Genomic DNA, 22,213 nt, shown 5'->3' on the forward strand with positions numbered 1-22,213 from the left:
TGCTCAGATTCACCATCCAAACACACCATTAACCAAAAAACTGAAGAGAGGGGAAGGGGAATGGAATTATTTGTGTTTGCACAACACAGTATGTAGACTGGAGTGCAGCAAGTCCTCTATTACACAATCACAAGTGGTCCATCAGTACAAGTGGGTATTCTAATGCGTTTTGGCAGCGGAGATGTGCAGCGAGCTGTGGTCCAGGCACCAAATGTGCCATCTGCCCAGATGAGCATCAGAAACTCTGGCCCTTATTCAACATTAACAGCGGTCTGACAAGCTTGGTGAATCAGACTCAAGGTCAAGTGTTGAAAACTCAGCAAAAAACAGACAAACTATTTCATAACCAGGGGCTCAGCCCTGAAGACCAGGGGCTAATGGGGGACCCACAAACCATTGTATTTGCGGCTCTGAGAAAAACATAGCCTTTTCTAAAATAATTTCCTGCTATTCTACGTCATTTTACACATTACAATAATATTTTTATACCATGAAAATGACAAGATACTGACTTCGACATACTGAGATCAATAAAACGAACGACACATATCTTAAATGCAACCAATAGCATAGGCCAATGAAAAGAGTGTATACACAGACTGTAGGCCTACAATATGAGGAAATAATAGTCCACTAACTTTCCAGTGGCACTCACTTATGCAAGGTCCTGGTGACATCCCTGACAAGCAATGAAAACCAAATTTATCCTCTATGCTTCAAAAAAATATATTGGGGCATGAAGGCTGCACCTACAGAAGGGAACGACAGACCGCAAATAAGTGCTTCTGGAAGTGCACCGAATAAAATGCCTTCGAATGCAGAGGTCGCATAACGCTCACTAACAGGGTTATCTCCAAGTTATGCTGGATACGCAGTTCCTTCAGTGCCCGGAACATCACCTGGAGAAGGGAGCTCATGTCATACTTTCAGGCAACATGGGTTGGGGAGAGGGTTGGACACATTAGAAGAAAGCCAATGTTTCCCGTAGGAACAGTGGGGGAAAAAGTAGTCAGCCACCAATTGTGCAAGTTCTCCCACTTAAAAAGATGAGAGAGGCCTGTAATTTTCATCATAGGTACACGTCAACTATGACAGACAAATTGAGAAAAATTCCAGAAAATCACATTGTAGGATTTTTTATGAATTGATTTGCAAATAATGGTGGAAAATAAGTATTTGGTCACCTACAAACAAGCAAGATTTCTGGCTCTCACAGACCTGTAACTTCTTCTTTAAGAGGCTCCTCTGTCCTCCACTCGTTACCTGTATTAATGGCACCTGTTTGAACTTGTTATCAGTATAAAAGACACCTGTCCACAACCTCAAACAGTCACACTCCAACCTCCACTATGGCCAAGACCAAAGAGCTGTCAAAGGACACCAGAAACAAAATTGTAGACCTGCACCAGGCTGGGAAGACTGAATCTGCAATAGGTAAGCAGCTTGGTTTGAAGAAATCAACTGTGGGAGCAATTATTAGGAAATGGAAGACATACAAGACCACTGATAATCTCCCTCGATCTGGGGCTCCACGCAAGATCTCACCCCGTGGGGTCAAAATGATCACAAGAACGGTGAGCAAAAATCCCAGAACCACACGGGGGGACCTAGTGAATGACCTGCAGAGAGCTGGGACCAAAGTAACAAAGCCTACCATCAGTAACACACTACGCCGCCAGGGACTCAAATCCTGCAGTGCCAGACGTGTCCCCCTGCTTAAGCCAGTACGTCCAGGCCCGTCTGAAGTTTGCTAGAGTGCATTTGGATGATCCAGAAGAGGATTGGGAGAATGTCATATGGTCAGATGAAACCAAAATAGAACTTTTTGGTAAAAAATCAACTCGTCGTGTTTGGAGGACAAAGAATGCTGAGTTGCATCCAAAGAACACCATACCTACTGTGAAGCATGGGGGTGGAAACATCATGCTTTGGGGCTGTTTTTCTGCAAAGGGACCAGGACGACTGATCCGTGTAAAGGAAAGAATGAATGGGGCCATGTATCGTGAGATTTTGAGTGAAAACCTCCTTCCATCAGCAAGGGCATTGAAGATGAAACGTGGCTGGGTCTTTCAGCATGACAATGATCCCAAACACACGGCCCGGGCAACGAAGGAGTGGCTTCGTAAGAAGCATTTCAAGGTCCTGGAGTGGCCTAGCCAGTCTCCAGATCTCAACCCCATAGAAAATCTTTGGAGGGAGTTGAAAGTCCGTGTTGCCCAGCGACAGCCCCAAAACATCACTGCTCTAGAGGAGATCTGCATGGAGGAATGGGTTAAAATACCAGCAACAGTGTGTGAAAACCTTGAAGACTTACAGAAAACGTTTGACCTGTGTCATTGCCAACAAAGGGTATATAACAAAGTATTGAGAAACTTTTGTTATTGACCAAATACTTATTTTCAACCATCATTTGCAAATAAATTCATAAAAAATCCTACAATGTGATTTTCTGGAATTTTTTTCTAATTTTGTCTGTCATAGTTGACGTGTACCTATGATGAAAATTACAGGCCTCTCTCATATTTTTAAGTGGGAGAACTTGCACAATTGGTGGCTGACTAAATACTTTTTTTCCCCACTGTATGTCTTGTTTAACATAATAATGGCTTTATTATTCTTATTATTGATGACAGCATGCCCAAGGCCAATAACATGGTTGATAATCTACTACATTGCTGTCCTGGAAGAATTGGTGAAGACCAACAATGGAGTGGAGTGCTGGTATCGAACATTTTTGACGAATCTTGGCGCTACCTACCCCACCATTTGGAAGTTCATCGAGAAATTGCAAGAAATTGCAATGACAGAAGCAAATAGGTGAAATGAGAATGGAGCAGCAACTTGCTGGCGTTTCACAGCCATGGCAAAGACCCTGCTACCGCAAGCAACAGAAGGATCTGAAGTCACTGGTTTAGAAGTACACCACGACTGAAAGGCTGGAGTCTTACCTGAAGAGTGTTGCCTACAATTCTACGTTTCAGTTGTGAATACTCCAAAATCCATCTGATAAAAATGAGCACCTAGTCTACTTGGACACTTCTTCATGACACAGGCCCTGGGCAAAGGGTGGCAGCGAAGCTAATTTCAACCCTTTCAATGACTCCAAAATCCTTATGAAACCAGAACATTAAGCACATTCTTGAAAGATTTGTTCTTGAACTTGTTTTTATGGCACTCTTACTTTTTGAATTGCATTGTCATGGGCCTCCTGTAGCTCAGTTGGTAGAGCATGGCGCTTGTCATGTAGCCTACTCTTATTTTTTGAATTTTGGGATTATTTGAAATAAATGTTTTAGGCCTACTTATTATTTTGCTAAGCTTTTGTGTTGATAAATAAAAGTTTTATAGCGAATGGTTGGTTTTAATGGATGGCGTAAAAACTAGATAAAAAGAAAATGTTATTTAAAAAGAAAATGCATTGTAGAATCTAGATATTGGCTGTTTTTAGCCTTCAGCCTTTATATAACCATATGAACAAATGTACACTACCGTTCAAAAGTTTGGGGTCACTTAGAAATGTCCTTGTTTTCCATGAAAACATACATGAAATGAGTTTGAATAGGAAATATAGCAAAATGCATAGGAAATGTAGTCATTGACAAGGATAGAAATAATGATTTTTAATATAAATTATAATTGTGTCCTTCAAACTTTGCTTTCGTCAAAGAATCCTCCATTTGCGGCAATTACAGCCTTGCAGACCTTTGGCATTCTAGTTGTCAATTTGTTGAGGTAATCTGAAGAGATTTCCCCCCATGCTTCCTGAAGCACCTGCCACAAGTTGGATTGGCTTGATGGGCACTTCTTACGTACCATACGGTCAAGCTGCTCCCACAACAGCTCAATAGGGTTGAGATCTGGTGACTGTGCTGGCCACTCCATTATAGACAGAATACCAGCTGACTGCTTCTTCCCTAAATAGTTATTGCATAGTTTGGAGCAGTGCTTTGGGTCATTGTCCTGTCGTAGGGGGAAATCGGCTCCGATCAAGCGCCGTCCATAGGGTATGGCATGGCATTGCAAAATGGAGGGATAGCCTTCCTTCTTCAAGATCCCCTTTACCCTGTACAAATCTAACACTTTACCACCACCAAAGCACCCCCAGACCATCACATTGCCTCCACCATGCTTGACAGATGGCATCAAGCACTCCTACAGCATTTTTTCATTTGGTCTGCGTCTCACAAATGTTCTTTTTTGTGATCCGAACACCTCAAACTTTGATTTGTCTGTCCATAACACTTTTTTCCAATCTTCCTCTGTCCAGTGTGTGTTCTTTTGCCCATCTTAATCTTTTATTTTTACTGGCCAGTCTGAGATATGGCTTTTTCTTTGCAACTCTGCCTAGAAGGTCAGCATCCCGGAGTCGCCTCTTCACTGTTGACGTTGAGACTGGTGTTTTGCGGGTACTATTTCATGAAGCTGCCAGTTGAGGCGTCTGTTTCTCAAACTAGACACTAATGTATTTGTCCTCTTGCTCAGTTGTGCACCGGGGCCTCCCACTCCTCTTTCTATTCTGGTTAGACCCAGTTTGCGCTGTTCTGTGAAGGGAGTAGTACACAGCGTTGTACGAGATCTTCAGTTTCTTGGCAATTTCTCGCATGGAATAGCCTTCATTTCTCAGAACAAGAATAGACTGATGAGTTTCAGAAGAAAGTTATTTGTTTCTAGCCATTTTGAGCCTGTAATCGAACCCACAATTGCTGATGCTCCAGATACTCAACTAGTCTCAAGAAGGCCAGTTTTATTGCTTCTTTAATCAGCACAACAGTTTTCAGCTGTGCTAACATAATTGCAAAAGGGTTTTCTAATGATCAATTAGCCTTTTAAAATGATAAACTTGGATTAGCAAACACAACGTGCCATTGGAACACAGGACTGATGGTTGCTGATAATGGGCCTGCGTACGCCTATATAGATATTCACATTTTTTTTTTTTATCTGCCGTTTCCAGCTAAAATAGCCATTTACAATATTAACAATGTCTACACTGTATTTCTGATCAATTTGCTGTTATTTTAATGGACAAAAAAATAGCTTTTCTTTAGAAAACAAGTACATTTATAAGTGACCCCAAACCTTTGAATGGTAGTGTATATACAACATTTTGCCCATATCAACAAATGTTTATAGGCCTAGGCTACAATATTCTGCCCATATGAAGGAATGTATCTATATACAATAATTGTAGCCATACATGATTTAATAAAAAGCAGTAAACATACACATTTAATAACAGACTCATGAACACAATCAGGCAATAGGCTACAGCTAGCTTCACAGGGTAACTCGGCTTCTTGTAGCCTCACGCGGAAGAAAGGCGTTCGCTTCTGCTGCAGTGTTCGCGGTAAAATATTATACGTTGTGGCGGTACTTCGTCAGGTTACAGGTCCTGAGCCTTTAACAAGATGGAACCAACCAATCTAATTAGAAACATTGGAACCCAGAGGACATTTTCTGCCTGCAGTTGAGCATGCCAATTTAACATCCATTAAACATCATACTCTCTAGATTCATTATCATTGTTTTTCTCATCTCAGAGCATTCCAATCACAACTTGAGGAAACGATTAAGTCAATGCATATCCAGCCCACCCACCCTCTGCCCTACCCTACCCTGCCCTGCACCTAACACTCACCAATTAAGAGGGTGTGGTAGCCCTGAACTTCATACCTGGACTTTCCTTCCTTTAATGGTGTCTCGTGGCTGTGCTGTCAAAGGCCACTGAGAGGACAAGGTTCTCAAGCTGCAATTAGTCAGCAAAGAGAGAGATGTGACATCTTTGAGATGCCAGACAAACAGACAGACAGAGGCCAGTTAGAGATTAATTATATCTCAGAGAGTAGCAGTGCAGAGGGGAGATATACTACCACACACTGATGGACTACAAAAATGCTGTAGAGAGGACAAAAAGAGGGATAGAGGATGAGTGGGATATGGAGAGAGATCAGACACCAGACCGCTAAGGCCAAAGACAGAGTGAAGAGGATGGAGAGAGAGAGAGAGCGAGAGAGGAAAAAGGGAACATCACCAGAGACAAGAGATACAGACCTTTTATAGGACAGAGATACAGACCTTTAAGAGGACAGAGATACATACCTTTTAGAGTCCAGAGATTGAGAGCCTTTAGAGGCCAAAGATAGTGTTTAGAGTCTGGAGATACAGACGCTTTAGAGGCCAGAAAGAGCGAGAGAGAGAATGGGGGAGGCTAGAGAGAGAAAGAGAGGCCAGACACCAGACTGTACATTCATTATCATCTGACCAACCTGTGCACCACACTGTGTGACCATAATAGAAGTTGACACACTCATCTACCAAAGCCCGGCGAGAGACGCTTTCATTCTCTCTCCCCCATGGTCTCCCTCCATCTCTCACACCACCAGGGCATAAAATTAACACCTGCCAAATGCGGGTAGATTTAGGTATTGACGGGTAAGAATTACATTTATTACATTTACATTTTAGTCATTTAGCAGACTCTCTTATCCAGAGCGACTTACAGGAGCAAGTAGGGTTAAGTGCCTTGCTCAAGGGCACATCAACAGATATTTCACCTAGTCAGCTCGGGGATTAGAACCAGCGACCACCAGCCATGTTGGCGGGTGGTTCATTTGCAGGGCTCTACAGTGCGAGCATTACATTCGTGAATAAAAACAGTCAAAAGTGAAGTATAAGCACATGTGAGTTTGAAAACAGCTAATGCAGCATTTCCCTAAGTATTTCTGCTATTTTGTTTCATTGCTGCTAATTGCAGAAATAAACACTAATCCTATATCCCACCTCGCGCAGCAACACTGCCTGGCAGGGGAGCGGAGCGCACTGACTTTAGTGCTGATAGATTCATTTTTGGAGGCGTTGCACACAGGCATAACATTCGGTTTAATTTACTCAAAATCTCCTGTTTCTTGGCTATTTATATTGTTTTGTTCACAAGCTCGGTTGTTTTTCAACATTAGTTTGAGTCTGCTGCTTCAACTGATAGCGAAAAGATGCCCTAGTCAGATCCCAAATCTCACACACACACGTGACAGGACTCCAGTCACTGGCAGAGCCAGTGTAATAGTGGGGATAACTCCAGGGGGGTTGGGCAGAGGCAGTGTAATAGTGGGGGTAACTCCAGGGGGGTTGGGCAGAGGCAGTGTAATAGTGGGGGTAGCTCCAGGGGGGTTGGGCAGAGGCAGTGTAATAGTGGGGGTAGCTCCAGGGGGGTTGGGCAGAGCCAGTGTAATAGTGGGGGTAGCTCCAGGGGGGTTGGGCAGAGCCAGTGTAATAGTGGGGGTAGCTCCAGGGGGGTTGGGCAGAGCCAGTGTAATAGTGGGGGTAGCTCCAGGGGGGTTGGGCAGAGCCAGTGTAATAGTGGGGGTAACTCCAGGGGGGTTGGGCAGAGCCAGTGTAATAGTGGGGGTAACTCCAGGGGGGTTGGGCAGAGCCAGTGTAATAGTGGGGATAGCTCCAGGGGGGTTGGGCAGAGCCAGTGTAATAGTGGGGGTAACTCCAGGGGGGTTGGGCAGAGGCAGTGTAATAGTGGGGGTAGCTCCAGGGGGGTTGGGCAGAGCCAGTGTAATAGTGGGGGTAGCTCCAGGGGGGTTGGGCAGAGCCAGTGTAATAGTGGGGGTAACTCCAGGGGGGTTGGGCAGAGCCAGTGTAATAGTGGGGATAACTCCAGGGGGGTTGGGCAGAGCCAGTGTAATAGTGGGGGTAGCTCCAGGGGGGTTGGGCAGAGCCAGTGTAATAGTGGGGGTAGCTCCAGGGGGGTTGGGCAGAGCCAGTGTAATGGTGGGGGTAGCTCCAGGGGGGTTGGGCAGAGCCAGTGTAATAGTGGGGGTAGCTCCAGGGGGGTTGGGCAGAGCCAGTGTAATAGTGGGGGTAGCTCCAGGGGGGTTGGGCAGAGCCAGTGTAATAGTGGGGGTAGCTCCAGGGGGGTTGGGCAGAGCCAGTGTAATAGTGGGGGTAACTCCAGGGGGGTTGGGCAGAGCCAGTGTAATAGTGGGGGTAGCTCCAGGGGGGTTGGGCAGAGCCAGTGTAATAGTGGGGGTAACTCCAGGGGGGTTGGGCAGAGCCAGTGTAATAGTGGGGGTAGCTCCAGGGGGGTTGGGCAGAGCCAGTGTAATAGTGGGGGTAGCTCCAGGGGGGTTGGGCAGAGCCAGTGTAATAGTGGGGGTAGCTCCAGGGGGGTTGGGCAGAGGCAGTGTAATAGTGGGGGTAGCTCCAGGGGGGTTGGGCAGAGGCAGTGTAATAGTGGGGGTAGCTCCAGGGGGGTTGGGCAGAAGAGAGGAGGCCCTACTGGGTAGAAGGACACTTCCTCTAGGGGACAAATACAGTCTTGTCTGGTGTTCAGCAAGAATGTTGACAATAAATCCCCTTAAGAGCCATGAAATCTGGACACTGCACCTGAGAATGCCTCCGGGGCTGCGGTATGTATGCACCTCTCCAGACTCTATTTCCACACGCAAACTCGTGCACAAACAAACACACTAACACACACAGAGCTCTTACCTGCTGCTCGTCCTGATCTGTAGTCCTTGTACATTATGGCGTTGTGGTGGCGCTGCCTCTGATCTCAGCCCCTCTGGTCTCTCAGCGATTCCCCTGTGATGAAACAGCATCAACAACAATGGCCCCATGATTCTCTGTTCATTCTCTTTAGATCCATGCCGTTTGAGAGAACCGATATGCCCTACTGGGATCTCAGCTCATCAATTCTGTGGCTGGTTCAAGGACACCAATAGGACTGGGTAATAAGGGCCACAATAATAGTGTTTAGTCTTAAGTAGAGAAAGATGATAACTAAAGGAGGATGTCATTGTGCTTCTCTGAGAGGCACGGCCCTTCTGCTTTGTAGAGGAGACACTCATCTGAGCCAGAAAGAGCTGTGGATCAGGAGGGTCCCAGTGACTGTAGAATTTACACTCATCCTTGGGGGACACCATGGAGGAAAATACAAAAACACAAAGCTGCCAGAGACCGATGCACAGAGAATACTCACTGTGATGTATTATATTAGACTGAAAGAGGCCCAGAGGGTGTCGTGATGACCAGAGCAATTGGCTTTCTCCTGCTATGATAATCTGCATCAGTCAAGGATTTTTAAGCCTTGAGACATCGATTGTGTATGTGTCATCAAGAGGGTGAATGGGCAAGACAAAACATTTAAGTGCCCTTTGAACGGGGTATGGTATTAGGTGCCAAGCGCACCGGTTTGAGTGAGTCAAGAACTGCAACGCTGCTGGGTTTCCCTCCCTTCATCCCTCTCGTGCTCCCTCCACCACCTCTTCCACTCCCTCCTTCCATCCCTCTGACCTGCTTCTTCCACTCCCTTCTCCAAAATCATCCCACCATTCCTCTCACCTGCATCTTCCACTCCCTCCTTCCATCACTCTTTCCCTCCCTCCATCCCTCTCACCTGCTTCTTCCACTCCATTCTCCCAAACCATCCCACCATTCCTTCCCCCCCCTCCCCCCCACCCCACCACCACCAGCCTCTCTGTCTTTAGACAGGAGAGTTCCAGGTCCGGCTCCAACACTGGTCCAGAGCTGTTGATTACCAGTACCTCAAGTGTCATGGTGAATAATAGCCAACAGGACAGAAACAGGTTCTCTTTTATCTATTCGTCCTCCATGTGAATGTGATTAACCCAGACTAAACAAAAGATAGGGTAAATAGCAACATGGTCTGCGCATATGCAAATTACCAGACGCTTTTATCTAAAGCAACTTAGTCACGCGTGCATACATTTTACGTATGGGTGGCCCCAGCAGGAATCAAACCCACAACCTTTGACATTGCAAGCACCTTGCTCTACCGACTGAGCCACAAAGGACCACAAACATGTATTTTACCAAACCACACGGCTGGAACTGAGAGGATATTCTCACTATGCTTCCAACACTTTGTACAGACAGGCAAACAGCTACCTATGATGAAAATCACAGGCCTCGCATCTTTTTAAGTGGGAGAACTTGCACAATTGGTGGCTGACTAAATACTTTTTCCCCCCCACTGTATCTGCAGCAGACATATGGTGAGCAATATGTTTGGAACATAAAATAGCAATAAAATCACTATCGTGAGAATCGCAATACCTATCGTATTGGCACCTAAGTATGGTGATAATATCATATTGTGAGGTCCCGGGCAATTCCCAGCCCTAGGGCTGACCGTGTGACACAGAGCCTCAACGGGTCTTTAATTTCACACACTGATGACCCTCCGAGGATCTTCCGACTGAAGTAGAAAACCAAAAGACCATATGTTCCCCCTGGCACCAGCCACCTGAATGTTGCTCTCTTTTTATTCACTCACAATACATGTTAAGGTCATGGATGAATTACAGTCTGCTCTTCACACTGTGCACTAAGTGGGCTCCAGCATGCACTTGAGGCTGGTTATGAACACATATTTAGCAGTAAAGAGACTGAGGCAAAACATCATGAGGGCAGTGCACTAACTATGCTTATGCAAGGTGAGGAGTGCTTCCACTGCTAACCAGACTAGGCTACCCTATGCAAGAATGTAGACCGAAGACCACTAATTAATGAATACATGATGAGTTGCATTTAGCCTCGCCAATAGCTCAGTATCCTTTATGGGGTAACTAAATATATCAAAGTGTAGCATCCAGCTAGCTTCCCAAGCTAATGTTGGGCTACTGGTTCTGTTGGTGGGTAAACAGATTAAGGCTGTCATGCCGGGATTCCCAAACTCGGTCCTCGGGAACCCAAGGGTTGCACGTTTTTGTTTTTGCCCTAACACTACACAGCTGATTCAAATAATTATCAAGCTTTCATCATTTGAATCAGCCATGTAGTGTTAGGGCAAAAACCAAACCGTGCAACCCTTGAGGTCCCGAGGACCGAGTTTGGTAATCACAGCAGTAGTGGAAGTTATGGGACAGCAGAGAGAGGGTCCTTCTTCCTTTCCATTTGGAGTGACACCAAATAATATGGGTGATTCCTCATGAAACTATAAGGAAACAGTCAAATGATTTGGGGTATCTTCCCGAAATGTAATCCATAGAAGGGTCCTTCTGTGAACATTTGTGAGATTTTGGCCTTACCCAGGCCTCCTTTAAAACTCCATAGTGTTTAATCTGTAGGTGCTACAAAGCAACAAAAAAAAAGTAATATGATGCTTTACCATTTGCTCTGTAATATGAGTAGTATTTTGACTTCAATGAAACATTTCTTACATTAATTTATTAATATTGATAATTCACCATTTTAGATTTGGCTAATTTTGATATATATTGGTGAACAAAATATACTCTACTGGCATATCAAAGTTCCAGAGTGAGATCTCCGCTAGTTTAAAAATGTTGCTTTCTGGACTGGACCAAGAGATCTGAAATCCATTAAACCACCCAAATACACCACAATAACCATGAGTTATTCACTCTAAAAACACCCACTTTCCTTACACATTATTACCAGTGACATTTTTCATATCTTACCACCCACCGGCCTAGGCTACGAATTTCTTGCCGTCAAAAAAAACCCCTCACATTGCAGACTCAGAGGCAGCAAATGTGTAATGATTATTAATGACAAGAGCCGAGGTCTGGGAAAATAGAATTTTAGCACGAATCTTTGAAATCTTTCTGCCGCTATGAAATGCATGTTCAGATCCAGGCTTAAACGTGTGTCACAGAGGGGAGAATGGCTCCAGAGAGAATTACATCATTATGCCAGACAGTCTTGCTGAGAGCGTGGATGCCATTAAAATGGAAAATGGACCCAAAATCTAAATTTTTCAGGGGAGGAGAGAAAGTAAAATCACTGCTTGAAATGATGTTCCTGAAAACATGAAAGTATTACAGAACTGAAGGTAGGAAGAATAGAACAAAGAAAACTTGTAAGAATTTGTTTTAACAAAGTCCCTTTAAATATATGGTTGGTGTGAATGATCTCTTTCCACTACATAGCTTAGGCCTATAACCTGATGTATTCAAATCCAATTGTATTTGCCACATGCTCCTAATACAACAGATGTAGACATTACAGTGAAATGCTTACTTACAAGCCCTTAACCAACAATGCAGTTAAGAAAAAATTAAGTTAAGTAAAAAATAAAAAATAATTAAAGCGCAGCAGTAAAATAAAATAACAGTAGGGAGGCTATATACAGGGGGTACCGGTAGAGAGTCAATGAGCGGGGGCACCGGTTAGTCGAGGTAATTGAGGTATTATGTACATGTGGGTAGAGTGACTATGCATAAATAATAAACAGAGTAGCAGCAGCGTGAAAGAGGGGGTGGGGGTGGGGGGGCAGTGCAAATAGTCCGGGTAGCCATTTGATTAGCTGTTCAGGAGTCTTATGGCTTGAGGGTAAAAGCTGTTAAGAAGCCTTTTGGACCTAGACTTAGCACTCCGGTACCGCTTGCCGTGCGGTAGCAGAGAGAACAGTCTATGACTAGGGTGGCTGGAGTATTTGATAATTTTTAGGGCCTTCCTCTGACACCGCCTGGTATAGAGGTCCTGGATGGCAGGAAGCTTGGCCCCAGTGATGTACTAGGCCGTACGCACTACCCTCTGTAGTGCCTTGCGGTCAGAGGCCGAGCAGTTGCCATACCAGGCGGTGATGCAACCAGTCAGGATGTCAACTTTTTGAGGATCTGAGGACCCATGCCAAATATTTTCAGTCTCCTGAGGGGGAATAGGCTTTGTCGTGCCCTCTTCACAACTGTCTTGGAGTGTTTGGACCATAATAGTTTGTTGGTGATGTGGACACCAAGGAACTTGAAGCTCTCAACCTGTTCCACTACAGCCCCGTCGATGAGAATGGGGAAGTGCTCAGTCCTCTTTTTTTCCCTGTAGTCCACAATCATTTCCTTTGTCTTGATCACGTTGAGGGAGAGGTTGTTATCCTGGCACCACACGGCCAGGTCTCTGACCTCCTCCCTATAGGCTGTCTCATCATTGTCAGTGATCAGACCTACCACTGTTGTGTCGTCGGCAAACTTAATGATGGTGTTGGAGTCGTGCCTGGCCATGCAGTCATGGGTGAACAGGGAGTACAGGAGGGGACTGAGCACGCACCCCTGAGGGGCCCCCTTGTTGAGGATCAGCGTTGCAGATGTGTTGTTACCTACCCTTAACACATGGGGGCGGCCCGTCAGGAAGTCCAGGATCCAGTTGCAGAGGTGTTTAGTCCCACGGTCCTAAGCTTAGTGATGAGTTTTGAGGGCACTATGGTGTTGAACGCTGAGCTGTAGTCAATGAATAGCATTCTCACATAGGTGTTACTCTTGTCTAGGTGGGAAAGGGTAGCGTGGAGTGCAATAGAGATTGCATCATCTGTGGATCTGTTGGGGCGGTATGCAAATTGAAGTGGGTCTAGGGTTTCTGGGATAATGGTGTTGATGTGAGCCATGACCATCCTTTCAAAGCACTTCAGGGCTACAGACGTGAGTGCTACGGGTCGGTAGTCATTTAGGCAGGTTATCTTAGTGTTCTTGGGCACAGGGACTATGGTGGTCTGCTTGAAACATGTTGGTATTACAGACTCAGTCAGGGACATGTTGAAAATGTCAGTGAAGATGCCAGTTGGTCAGCACATGCTCGGAGTACACGTCCTGGTAATCGGTCTGGCCCTGCGGCCTTGTGAATGTTGACCTGCTTAAAAGTCTTACTCACATCGGCTACAGAGAGCTTGATCACATAGTCATCCGGAACAGCTGATGCTCTCATGCATGCTTCAGTGTTGCTTGCCTCGAAGCGAGCATAGAAGTGATTTAGCTCGTCTGGTAGGCTTGTGTCACTGGGCAGCTCGCGGCTGTGCTTCCCTTTGTAGACTGTAATAGTTTGCAAGCCCTGCCACATCCGACGAGCGTCAGAGCCGGTGTAGTACGATTCAATCTTAGTCCTGTATTGACTCTGCCTGTTTGATGGTTCGTCGGGGGGCATAGCGGGATTTCTTATAAGCGTCCGGGTTAGAGTCCCGCTCCTTGAAAGCGGCAGCTCTACCCTTTAGGTCAGTGCGGAGGTTGCCTGTAATCCATGGCTTCTGGTTGGGGTATGTACATACGGTCACTGTGGGGACGACGTCATCAATGCACTTATTGATGAAGCCAGTGACTGATGTGGTGTACTCCTCAATGCTATCGGAAGAATCCCGGAACATATTCCAGTCTGTGCTAGCAAAACAGTACTGTAGCTTAGCATCTGTGTCATCTGACCACTTCCTTATTAACCAAGTAACTGGTGCTTCCTGCTTGAGTTTCTGCTTATAAGCAGGAATCAGGAGGATAGAGTTATGGTCAGATTTGCCAAATGGAGGGCGAGGGAGCGCTTTGTACGCGTCTCTGTGTGTGGAGTAAAGGTAGTCTAGAGGTTTTTTTCCTCTGGTTGCACATTTAACATGCTGGAAGAAATTAGGTAGAACGGATTTAAGTTTCCCTGCATTAAAGTCCCCGGCCACTAGGAGCGCTGCCTCTGGATGAGCGTTTTCCTGTTTACTTATGGCCTTATACAGCTCATTGAGTGCCAGCATCAGTTTGTGGTGGTAAATAGACAGCTACGAAAAATATAGATTAAAACTCTCTTGGTAAATAGTGTGGTTTACAGCTTATCATGAGATACTCTACCTCAGGCGAGCAAAACCTTGACACTTCCTTAGTATTAGATTTTATGCACCAGCTGTTGTTTACAAATATACACAGACCGCCACCCCTTGTCTTACCTGAGTCAGCCGTTCTATCCTGCTGATGTAGCGTATATGCCGCCAGCTGTATGTTATCCATGTCGTTGTTCAGCCACGACTCGGTGAAACATAAGAGATTACAGTTTTTAATGTCCCGTTGGTAGGATAACCTTAATCTTAGGTCATCCAATTTATTTTCAAATTATTGAACATTGGCTAATAGGATTGATGGAAGAGGCAGTTTACTCGCTCGCCGTCGGATCCTTACAAGGCACCCCGACCTACGTCCACAATATCGGTCTCTTTCTCATACGAATGAAGGGAATTTGGGCCTTGTCGGGTGTCTGTAGGATATCCTGCCCAACAGACTCGTTGAAGAAAAAATATTCATCCAATACGTGGTGAGTAATCGCTGTCCTGATATCCAGAAGCTATTTTTCGTCATAAGAGACTGTGGCAGAAACATTATGTACAGAATAAATTACAAATAACGCAAAAAAACACATAATAGTACAATTGGTTAGAGGGCTGTAAAACGGCATCCATCTTCTCCGGCGGCATTATTGAAGTAAGATTAACAAATACATCTTGTTAAATTTTAGATGGTGGTCGTAAGAAATGTAGCCTTGCATACAACAGTAGCATCATCATGGGAATGACTCAAAGGGAAATTGGGCAGTTAAGATGCAAGCACGCAACAATACATCTGAATATTAGCCTAGCTGGTTAATAATCAAATAGTTTTAAATGTTATATTTAATATGCATAAATAATGATGCGGAATAGAGCTGCTGATAATTTAAAACACTTTCCATAAGCTTTTAATTAGGCCTACCAATCAAAAGCAGAGCTACTGTACCACACAATTCATTTTCATTGTCATTCTCGGGCATGCCTGTTTATTGTTTACAGGTTTTTTCACACAACGTTGAGCACATTATTAATCATAGATTAATTCAGAATTGGAACACAGAGGCCAAAAGCCTGTGCCGGGCAGAGATCAGAGGACCCCTCAGTGAACAGAGTCTTATCAGAGAGAGTCAACAGGACCACATTGTGATGGAGGAGAGAGAGAACACATCAGCTCATCTGACTCCATTAATTTTCCCTGGCTGTGGGCCTCCCGAGTGGCACAGCGGTCTAAGGCACTGCATCACAGTGCTAGAGGCGTCACTACAGACCCGGGTTCGATCCAGGGCTGTATCACAACCGGCCGTGATCGGGAGTCCCATAGGGCGGCGCACAATTGGCCCAGCATCGTTAGGGGAGGGTTGGACCAGGGGGGCTTTACTTGGCTCATCGCGCTCTAGCGACTATTTGTGGCGGGCCGGGCGCCTGCAGGCTGACCTCAGTCGTCAGTTGAACGGTGTTTCCTCCAACACATTGGTGCGGCTGGCTTCCGGGTTAAGAGGGTGGGGGTTAAGAAGCGCGGTTTGGCGGGTCATGTTTCAGAGGACGCATGACTCGACCTTCGCCTCCCGAGCCCGTTGGGGAGTTGCAGTGATGAGAAAAGATCATAAATTGGGGAGAAAAAGGAGATTACATTTTTTTAAACTAAAAAATCCCTGGCTGCACCGGAGGGGACCAGCAGCAGAGGCAATGCAGACCAACCGATTCAGTATCAGTGGGTTACCTACTGAGCATTGGATTAATCATACAAACTTAAACCAAGCTGAACTATACTTCACAAGCACCACTTTCCCCCGCTCCCTAAACTGTAGTTCTGCCTCTGTCTGCCAGGTTATCTGTATGATGAAGTACCTCATCTTCAATACAGGGACTTCAAGAGGAAGCATTTTCCCCTTCTGTTGAGAACAGTGAAAAGGTACTACACAAGTTCAGCTGAGGGGAAAGGCAGTGCTTAACATGATGAAGATGTGTGCTTGTTGAGTGGTATAACACAGGACATTTCCAAACAGTCCTCAGCTGTACTACAACCCTCTTGGCCTTGAAATATAGAAACATATCCAGATTCAAGGCCCTAAGTATACTGTTGTCATGGTACTGTACATCAGTTACCATAGTCAACAATGTCAGGTTTTCCTGATCGGTTCAAAACTCGACCTCCACGTGCAGCTCAATTTGTTTTTGTTTTTATTTGGTATACTCCCTAGACCTATGCTATTCAGACACAGCTTCATATAGACAATTACATTTTAGTCATTTAGTTGACGCTCTTATCCAGAGCGACTTACAGTAGTGAGTGCATACATTTTCATACATCCTAATTATATACGAGTGGATTCGTTTTATAACACTGCTCCACCATGGGAACATTAATTTCAGGCTGGACGATAAACTGAACAAGAGGCATCGGTGTAGGCTAAGGATTTCTGAACCAGATTGCACAAATACAGTGTTAGAATAGGTGGAGCTCTAGATGACCTTTGCCCTTCCGTTGTTCACTGCCGGGGTTAACGGAGCAGAATACCCAGGTGTCTAGTCTCCGGAGAGGATTAGCAATCCAAATGGCCTTTTTTACCGAGGTTATTATCCTCATGGGTCTCTGTCAAGGCAACCGTTCCACTGCAGCGAGGGAAGGGCAGATGTCACATTATAATATTGTTTAGCAGGTGATTTATACAATAGCATGCTGCATGCCTCCGAAATCGGCTATTTGTCACGATTCAGAACTCATAACATGATTCATAACAACAGAATAGTGTAGGCCTAAAGCGAGACTGGAGAATGATCCCAGTTTCCGACTGTAGAAAAGCACGTACACTTCTAATGCACCAAACACAGTGTGCAGTGTGATTGTGACTTGGGGAGCAGCTTGTGGGAGAAAGCATGATCCCTTTTCCTACTGGTAGATATTGCATTTATGGTTGCCACTATTATCCCTTATTATGGGAGGAAACCAGAGCCATGTATTTAGAGAGTTGGGCCAATGCAGTTTCTGCATTATGATGCATTTACATGACAGTTCAACATTCTATGGCAGCCATTAACATTACATTGGGAATATTTAAACAATGCGATGTAATAGAATGTTCAAAATTCTAAAAGTTGGCCTCTCTAAATAATAATATATGCAGTATGTCTCTGGGGGGGTAACGGAGTCCCAGGAGCTCTCTACAGTAGTCTTTCCAGACAGTCTCTCAACCAAACTGCCATTTCTGATTGTTTGCTACAGTACTTTCACAGACAAAAATAGGAATTAATGTGAGCAGCATCATTACATGAAGAGTCCAACACAACCAAACAATACAGCTTGTTAAAGAGAAAGGAGAAAGAAAAGAGAAAGTAATTGAGTTGAGAAGAGACTCATTAGAATAGTCTAAACGGCAATATGCCCTCAAACGTACATGAACCACTGGCTGTGAAAACATAACGTAGCCTACAAGTTGAGTGGTGCTACATATGGCCAGCATCCAGACAGACAACATAACGGTATTGTTTCTAATGAGGGAGATATGAAAACTGTACAATAACAACTAGGCCTCTGTGCTTTTCTTTGATTGAAGAGAGCAGGACGAGACGAGAGACTGAGCCCAGAGCAAAGAGCCTCTTGAAAATATGTGATGGTATGGTACAAAGAAAATTACTTTCATTATTCCTCTGGAAAAAATACTTCCATGTTCTACCTAGAGATGAACCTTTGCATGTTATAATCTTACACTGCTTAGATAAATGGACTCTAGGCCTGTTGGTTGACAACCATTCCAAAAGGTTTCATTTTTCACCACAAACACTGCTAGAGGATCCTGGACCTGATATTGCTCATTAACATGGGTAGCCTTCTGTAGGTAAGGGAATAGCAGGCTATATCATTTAGTCATACCATTAGAGACCGCCATTTCATTTCAGGTCTTTCTCTTCAATGCTGGTGTTGATGATTAGGGAGAGAAGTTGGGAGGCCTAACAAGAAGATTGTCTGAATCAGTAACTGCATGGCAGTTATGACAGATGACAAGGGAAATGTGTCATGGGAACCAGATCATCAGGTGAACAAAGGGGTATGCTAAATTACAACTTGTCAACCATTCGCTTTTTAAGCACTGTAGCTAGTCAATTCAGTCTATCCTAAAGCCTACTAGGCCACCGAGGTGTTGAGATAAGACGGCCACAACAGGATTTCTGCCCTGGCATCCACCACATACTGTAGCCAGTTCACCTTTTCAGACAAAACCTCTCGGGAATCTTTGTAACCAAAGGGCAGAAGGATAATTGGCATAGACAGTTTTCAAATCCATAAAAGGAGTTATAAATGCAGTGTTGGAGGAAATTACTGTGCAGTTACATACAGATTTAGACTCAACTAATTGCAGGCTTCCAAATATGCACCTCAAAAAAAGTAGAGTGACAGGAACAACAGCAGCCTAACAATAAATATGGTTTCTACTACATGTCTTATTCCTTTGGATATAGGAGTAAATATAAAATATATATATATTCCTATATTAAAGGGCAGCAGTTGTTACTCAGTGTTTGTTAATGAGTCCCTGCTGGCACGTTTTAGACTTGACAGTCTGTCAGGCTTCTACACACGCAGCGTAACAACAAGCGCCAGTGACAGACGTGTTGGATATCTGGCAACGGCACCATGTTGCAAGGCAGACGCCCAGACATAACAAATGGTTCTCATCTAATTAGAATTCATAATATTAAAGTCGATTGAAGGAGACTATTTTAGTTTGACAACATTTGAAGCAATTCCATGTTTGAAGGGAAACACCGTCTGTTTGAATTTAACTAATCTTTAGAGAAGTTCAAAACTACAAACAATTTGCTTGCCAAATATTTACTTGTTAATCCAATCCAACATCCAGGGAGAGAAGCTTCAGACAATCCATGCATACTGTAAACCCAATAACCAATTAGTAGAGAGGGAAAGAGAAAGCTGTAGCAGTGCTGGAATCTGATCTTACTTAGGGCCTATGCATGGTTTAAGAAACATTTTAGTCATTTTAGCAGACGCTCTTATCCAGAGCGACTTACAGTTAGTGAGTGCATACATTTTTCATACCACGCCTTAAGCAACATAAGGAGAGTGATCAACAAATGAACGGACCCAGCAGAGACACTTTCCATAGCAATTTGTAAACTCCGCTAAGGATCTCTGAGCCACAGAGGTGTCGTAGCAGACAGTCTCAGCCCACAGGATCCAGCCTCCTAGACTGAGCACCTCCCACTGAAGGCGGGCTTGTGAGAGCGTTTCCAGTTCCGTTATTTACGAGTGGGCCAGGAGCCAGTGGGCCTTGTTAAACAGCCATAGGCACGTGTTCACCTTGCATCGATGGCCAATAGAAAGACTAGGGTAATCATTCCCAGCTCCATCACACACAGCCCCAGCCCAGTATTTGGCAGGTTAGGATCCTGGCAGCACTCGAGGACGTTGCATTTCACCCACAATTGAAAAATAGGAAAAATAAATAAAATTCAGTACCAGCTGGAGAACAAAAGCTAACTGGTGACAGGGCTAAAATCAACCCTGTGTGGACTTCTTTCCCTCCAAAAATCACATCAAGCATCTGCTGTAAATGTTCCATATTAATTATCAACAGAGAAGATATTGAATGAAAACATTTTATAAACACCTCACAATAGCATGATTGATGACTTCAGGGCATTATATTGAACAAAAACAATATGGAGGTACTGTGAGGTTCCTGAGAGTACCTGGTTGTGTTATCTACAGTTACCAGATTTAGGAGGAATAAAATACTCATTCTCTTAAAGCAGCCTTGAGTGTGATGCGGCAAATAGGATCAACGCTCCCTGTCACAACTACTCACGTCTGTGAAGAAAGATTCTCAGTGGAAGTTAATGGATGCATGAGGAAGGAGGAAGATGGACACAGAGGCCAATATAATGCAGAAAAAAGGCAGTTTCCACCCTCTATCCTACCCTTCTAGCCCTCTCTGCCTCCCTGGAGATTTGACACACCTTTAAAGAGGGATAACAACAGATGACACATGAAATGGTTACAAGGTCACTGGCAAGAAAGACAAAACAGGTGGAAAACCGTGAGGACAAAGTTAAAAAGTTTGACTAAAGTCAAAACAGAAAGGCCTGCATAGTACGTTGTTTCATGAATAATAATATGATACCCTTTATTCATAACAGCTAGACATCTCCAGAGTTATATCTGAGATGAAAGAGCAGGCCTCATGATTCAGCCATCCCAGTTTGTAGGGCTAGCTCTGCTCTCTTCATGCAGGCTGAAACCTGAATGCTGCCTTTGATTAGGAAGCTAATGAGTCTGGTCAGATGTTCATAATTACCCTCTCAATATGCTCTGGAGCCTGTTCTCTGTCTAATAAGAGAGGTTAGATAATAACATTCCCTGAAAAGACAATGTAGACTGCTGCCATTCACCTCCCATTGAGATTAACAGGCTTCTAAAATGTATAAGCCCAGTAAGGGTAGTAGTAATAGTGTTTTGCAAAATATTCGCACCAATTATCCTGTGAATAAAGATTAACTTGCATCAATAAAGATTTAAATCTAGCAAAGTACAATAGCACAGGTAAGCAGTCTGGCTGATTGTAAATGTGGTCAACATGCTGCAAGTGTTTCTCTAACTGCCTACCTTCACATAATTTCAGATTGGGCACTGGTCTCCTGCTGCCTCAGTAAAACACGCACGTTTTATAAACGTTTCCAGCCCTGTTGAACCAGTGAACTGTAAAAAGGTCTGCCAGGAAATTCAATTTAGACAGAATGTTAAATGGTGATGAGTCAGATGACCCGTAACCATTAATGATGGCTGAATTGTTTCACTGTTTGCTCAACATTGCAGCAGTAAGGACATTTCTCTGCCCACCACTTACTCTGTTACAGTCCTTCACCTCTTTACAGAGCAGAGCAGTAGCTTAAAGCAAAGCATAAATAATGTATTGTTTGGAACCAACACAATGAATACCAATTCCCTCATTTTGCAGAGCAATATCATCAAGGCTGATTGCAATACCCGATGTCATTAACGTCATCTGTGGCAATGCGCCGGCAATTGTAAATGGCCAGTTCAGACTGCTGACACCAAGGTTACACAGCAACCTGTTAGAGTTAGAGGCTCTGTCCGCTGGCCAGCCCACTGGAATAAGGAGAGGGGAAATTACTTTCACATTAGAATCGGTCTCTGTCCCCTGCAAGCCCCCTGCACGAGGTGGGATTCTGCATTAAAGATGACTGGGAACTGGGCAGAGTTAACCACAGAGAACACACACAGAAATAGCCTGAAATTCTGGGGCAAAACAATATGTTTCAGCACTCCTCAAACGTAGGCTACATATTTAATATCACTGCAAACCTGTAGTTGTCAATTACTGTTTTATAGATGTGGCCAGAGTGGCTGATTCTGATGTTTGAGGCCTCTGACTATAATCCAGTGTTGCTCTCTATGATTGGCTACAAACACAAGCTTTGACTTCCTTCAGATATTACCCATTAGGGGTAGAGTGGCATATGGGTACAAGCCCACAGCTCTCTAGTGCAATATGGCATTCTCCCCATCTCAGCTACACACATACACACACAGGCCTGTCAGCAAGAGCAACAACAGGTGTCCAAAGACTGCCATGGTCACATAGTTCAAAGGACAGCTCAGGTTTACAGGGTCAAAAGTACAGA

The 22,213-nt window shown here is 44.5% G+C and overlaps 1 protein-coding gene across 4 annotated transcripts in view; it reads right to left on the bottom strand.

The window, feature by feature from the left end:
* enox2 (ecto-NOX disulfide-thiol exchanger 2) overlaps positions 1 to 22,213 on the bottom strand; it is a 286,837-nt gene that overhangs the window by 211,733 nt on the left and 52,891 nt on the right. For all 4 annotated transcript variants that reach the window (XR_014610462.1, XM_084150596.1, XM_084150598.1 and 1 more), the window contains one exon: positions 8,497 to 8,589. Coding sequence is in view for 3 of the 4 variants with exons in the window: in XM_084150596.1 (XP_084006722.1) it covers positions 8,497 to 8,530 (34 nt within the window). In the remaining variant the exon portion in view is untranslated. The remainder of the gene's footprint in view (positions 1 to 8,496; positions 8,590 to 22,213) is intronic.

Source organism: Coregonus lavaretus, assembly GCF_964263955.1.
Source record: "Coregonus lavaretus genome assembly, chromosome: 32".
Lineage (NCBI taxonomy): Eukaryota > Metazoa > Chordata > Actinopteri > Salmoniformes > Salmonidae > Coregonus > Coregonus lavaretus.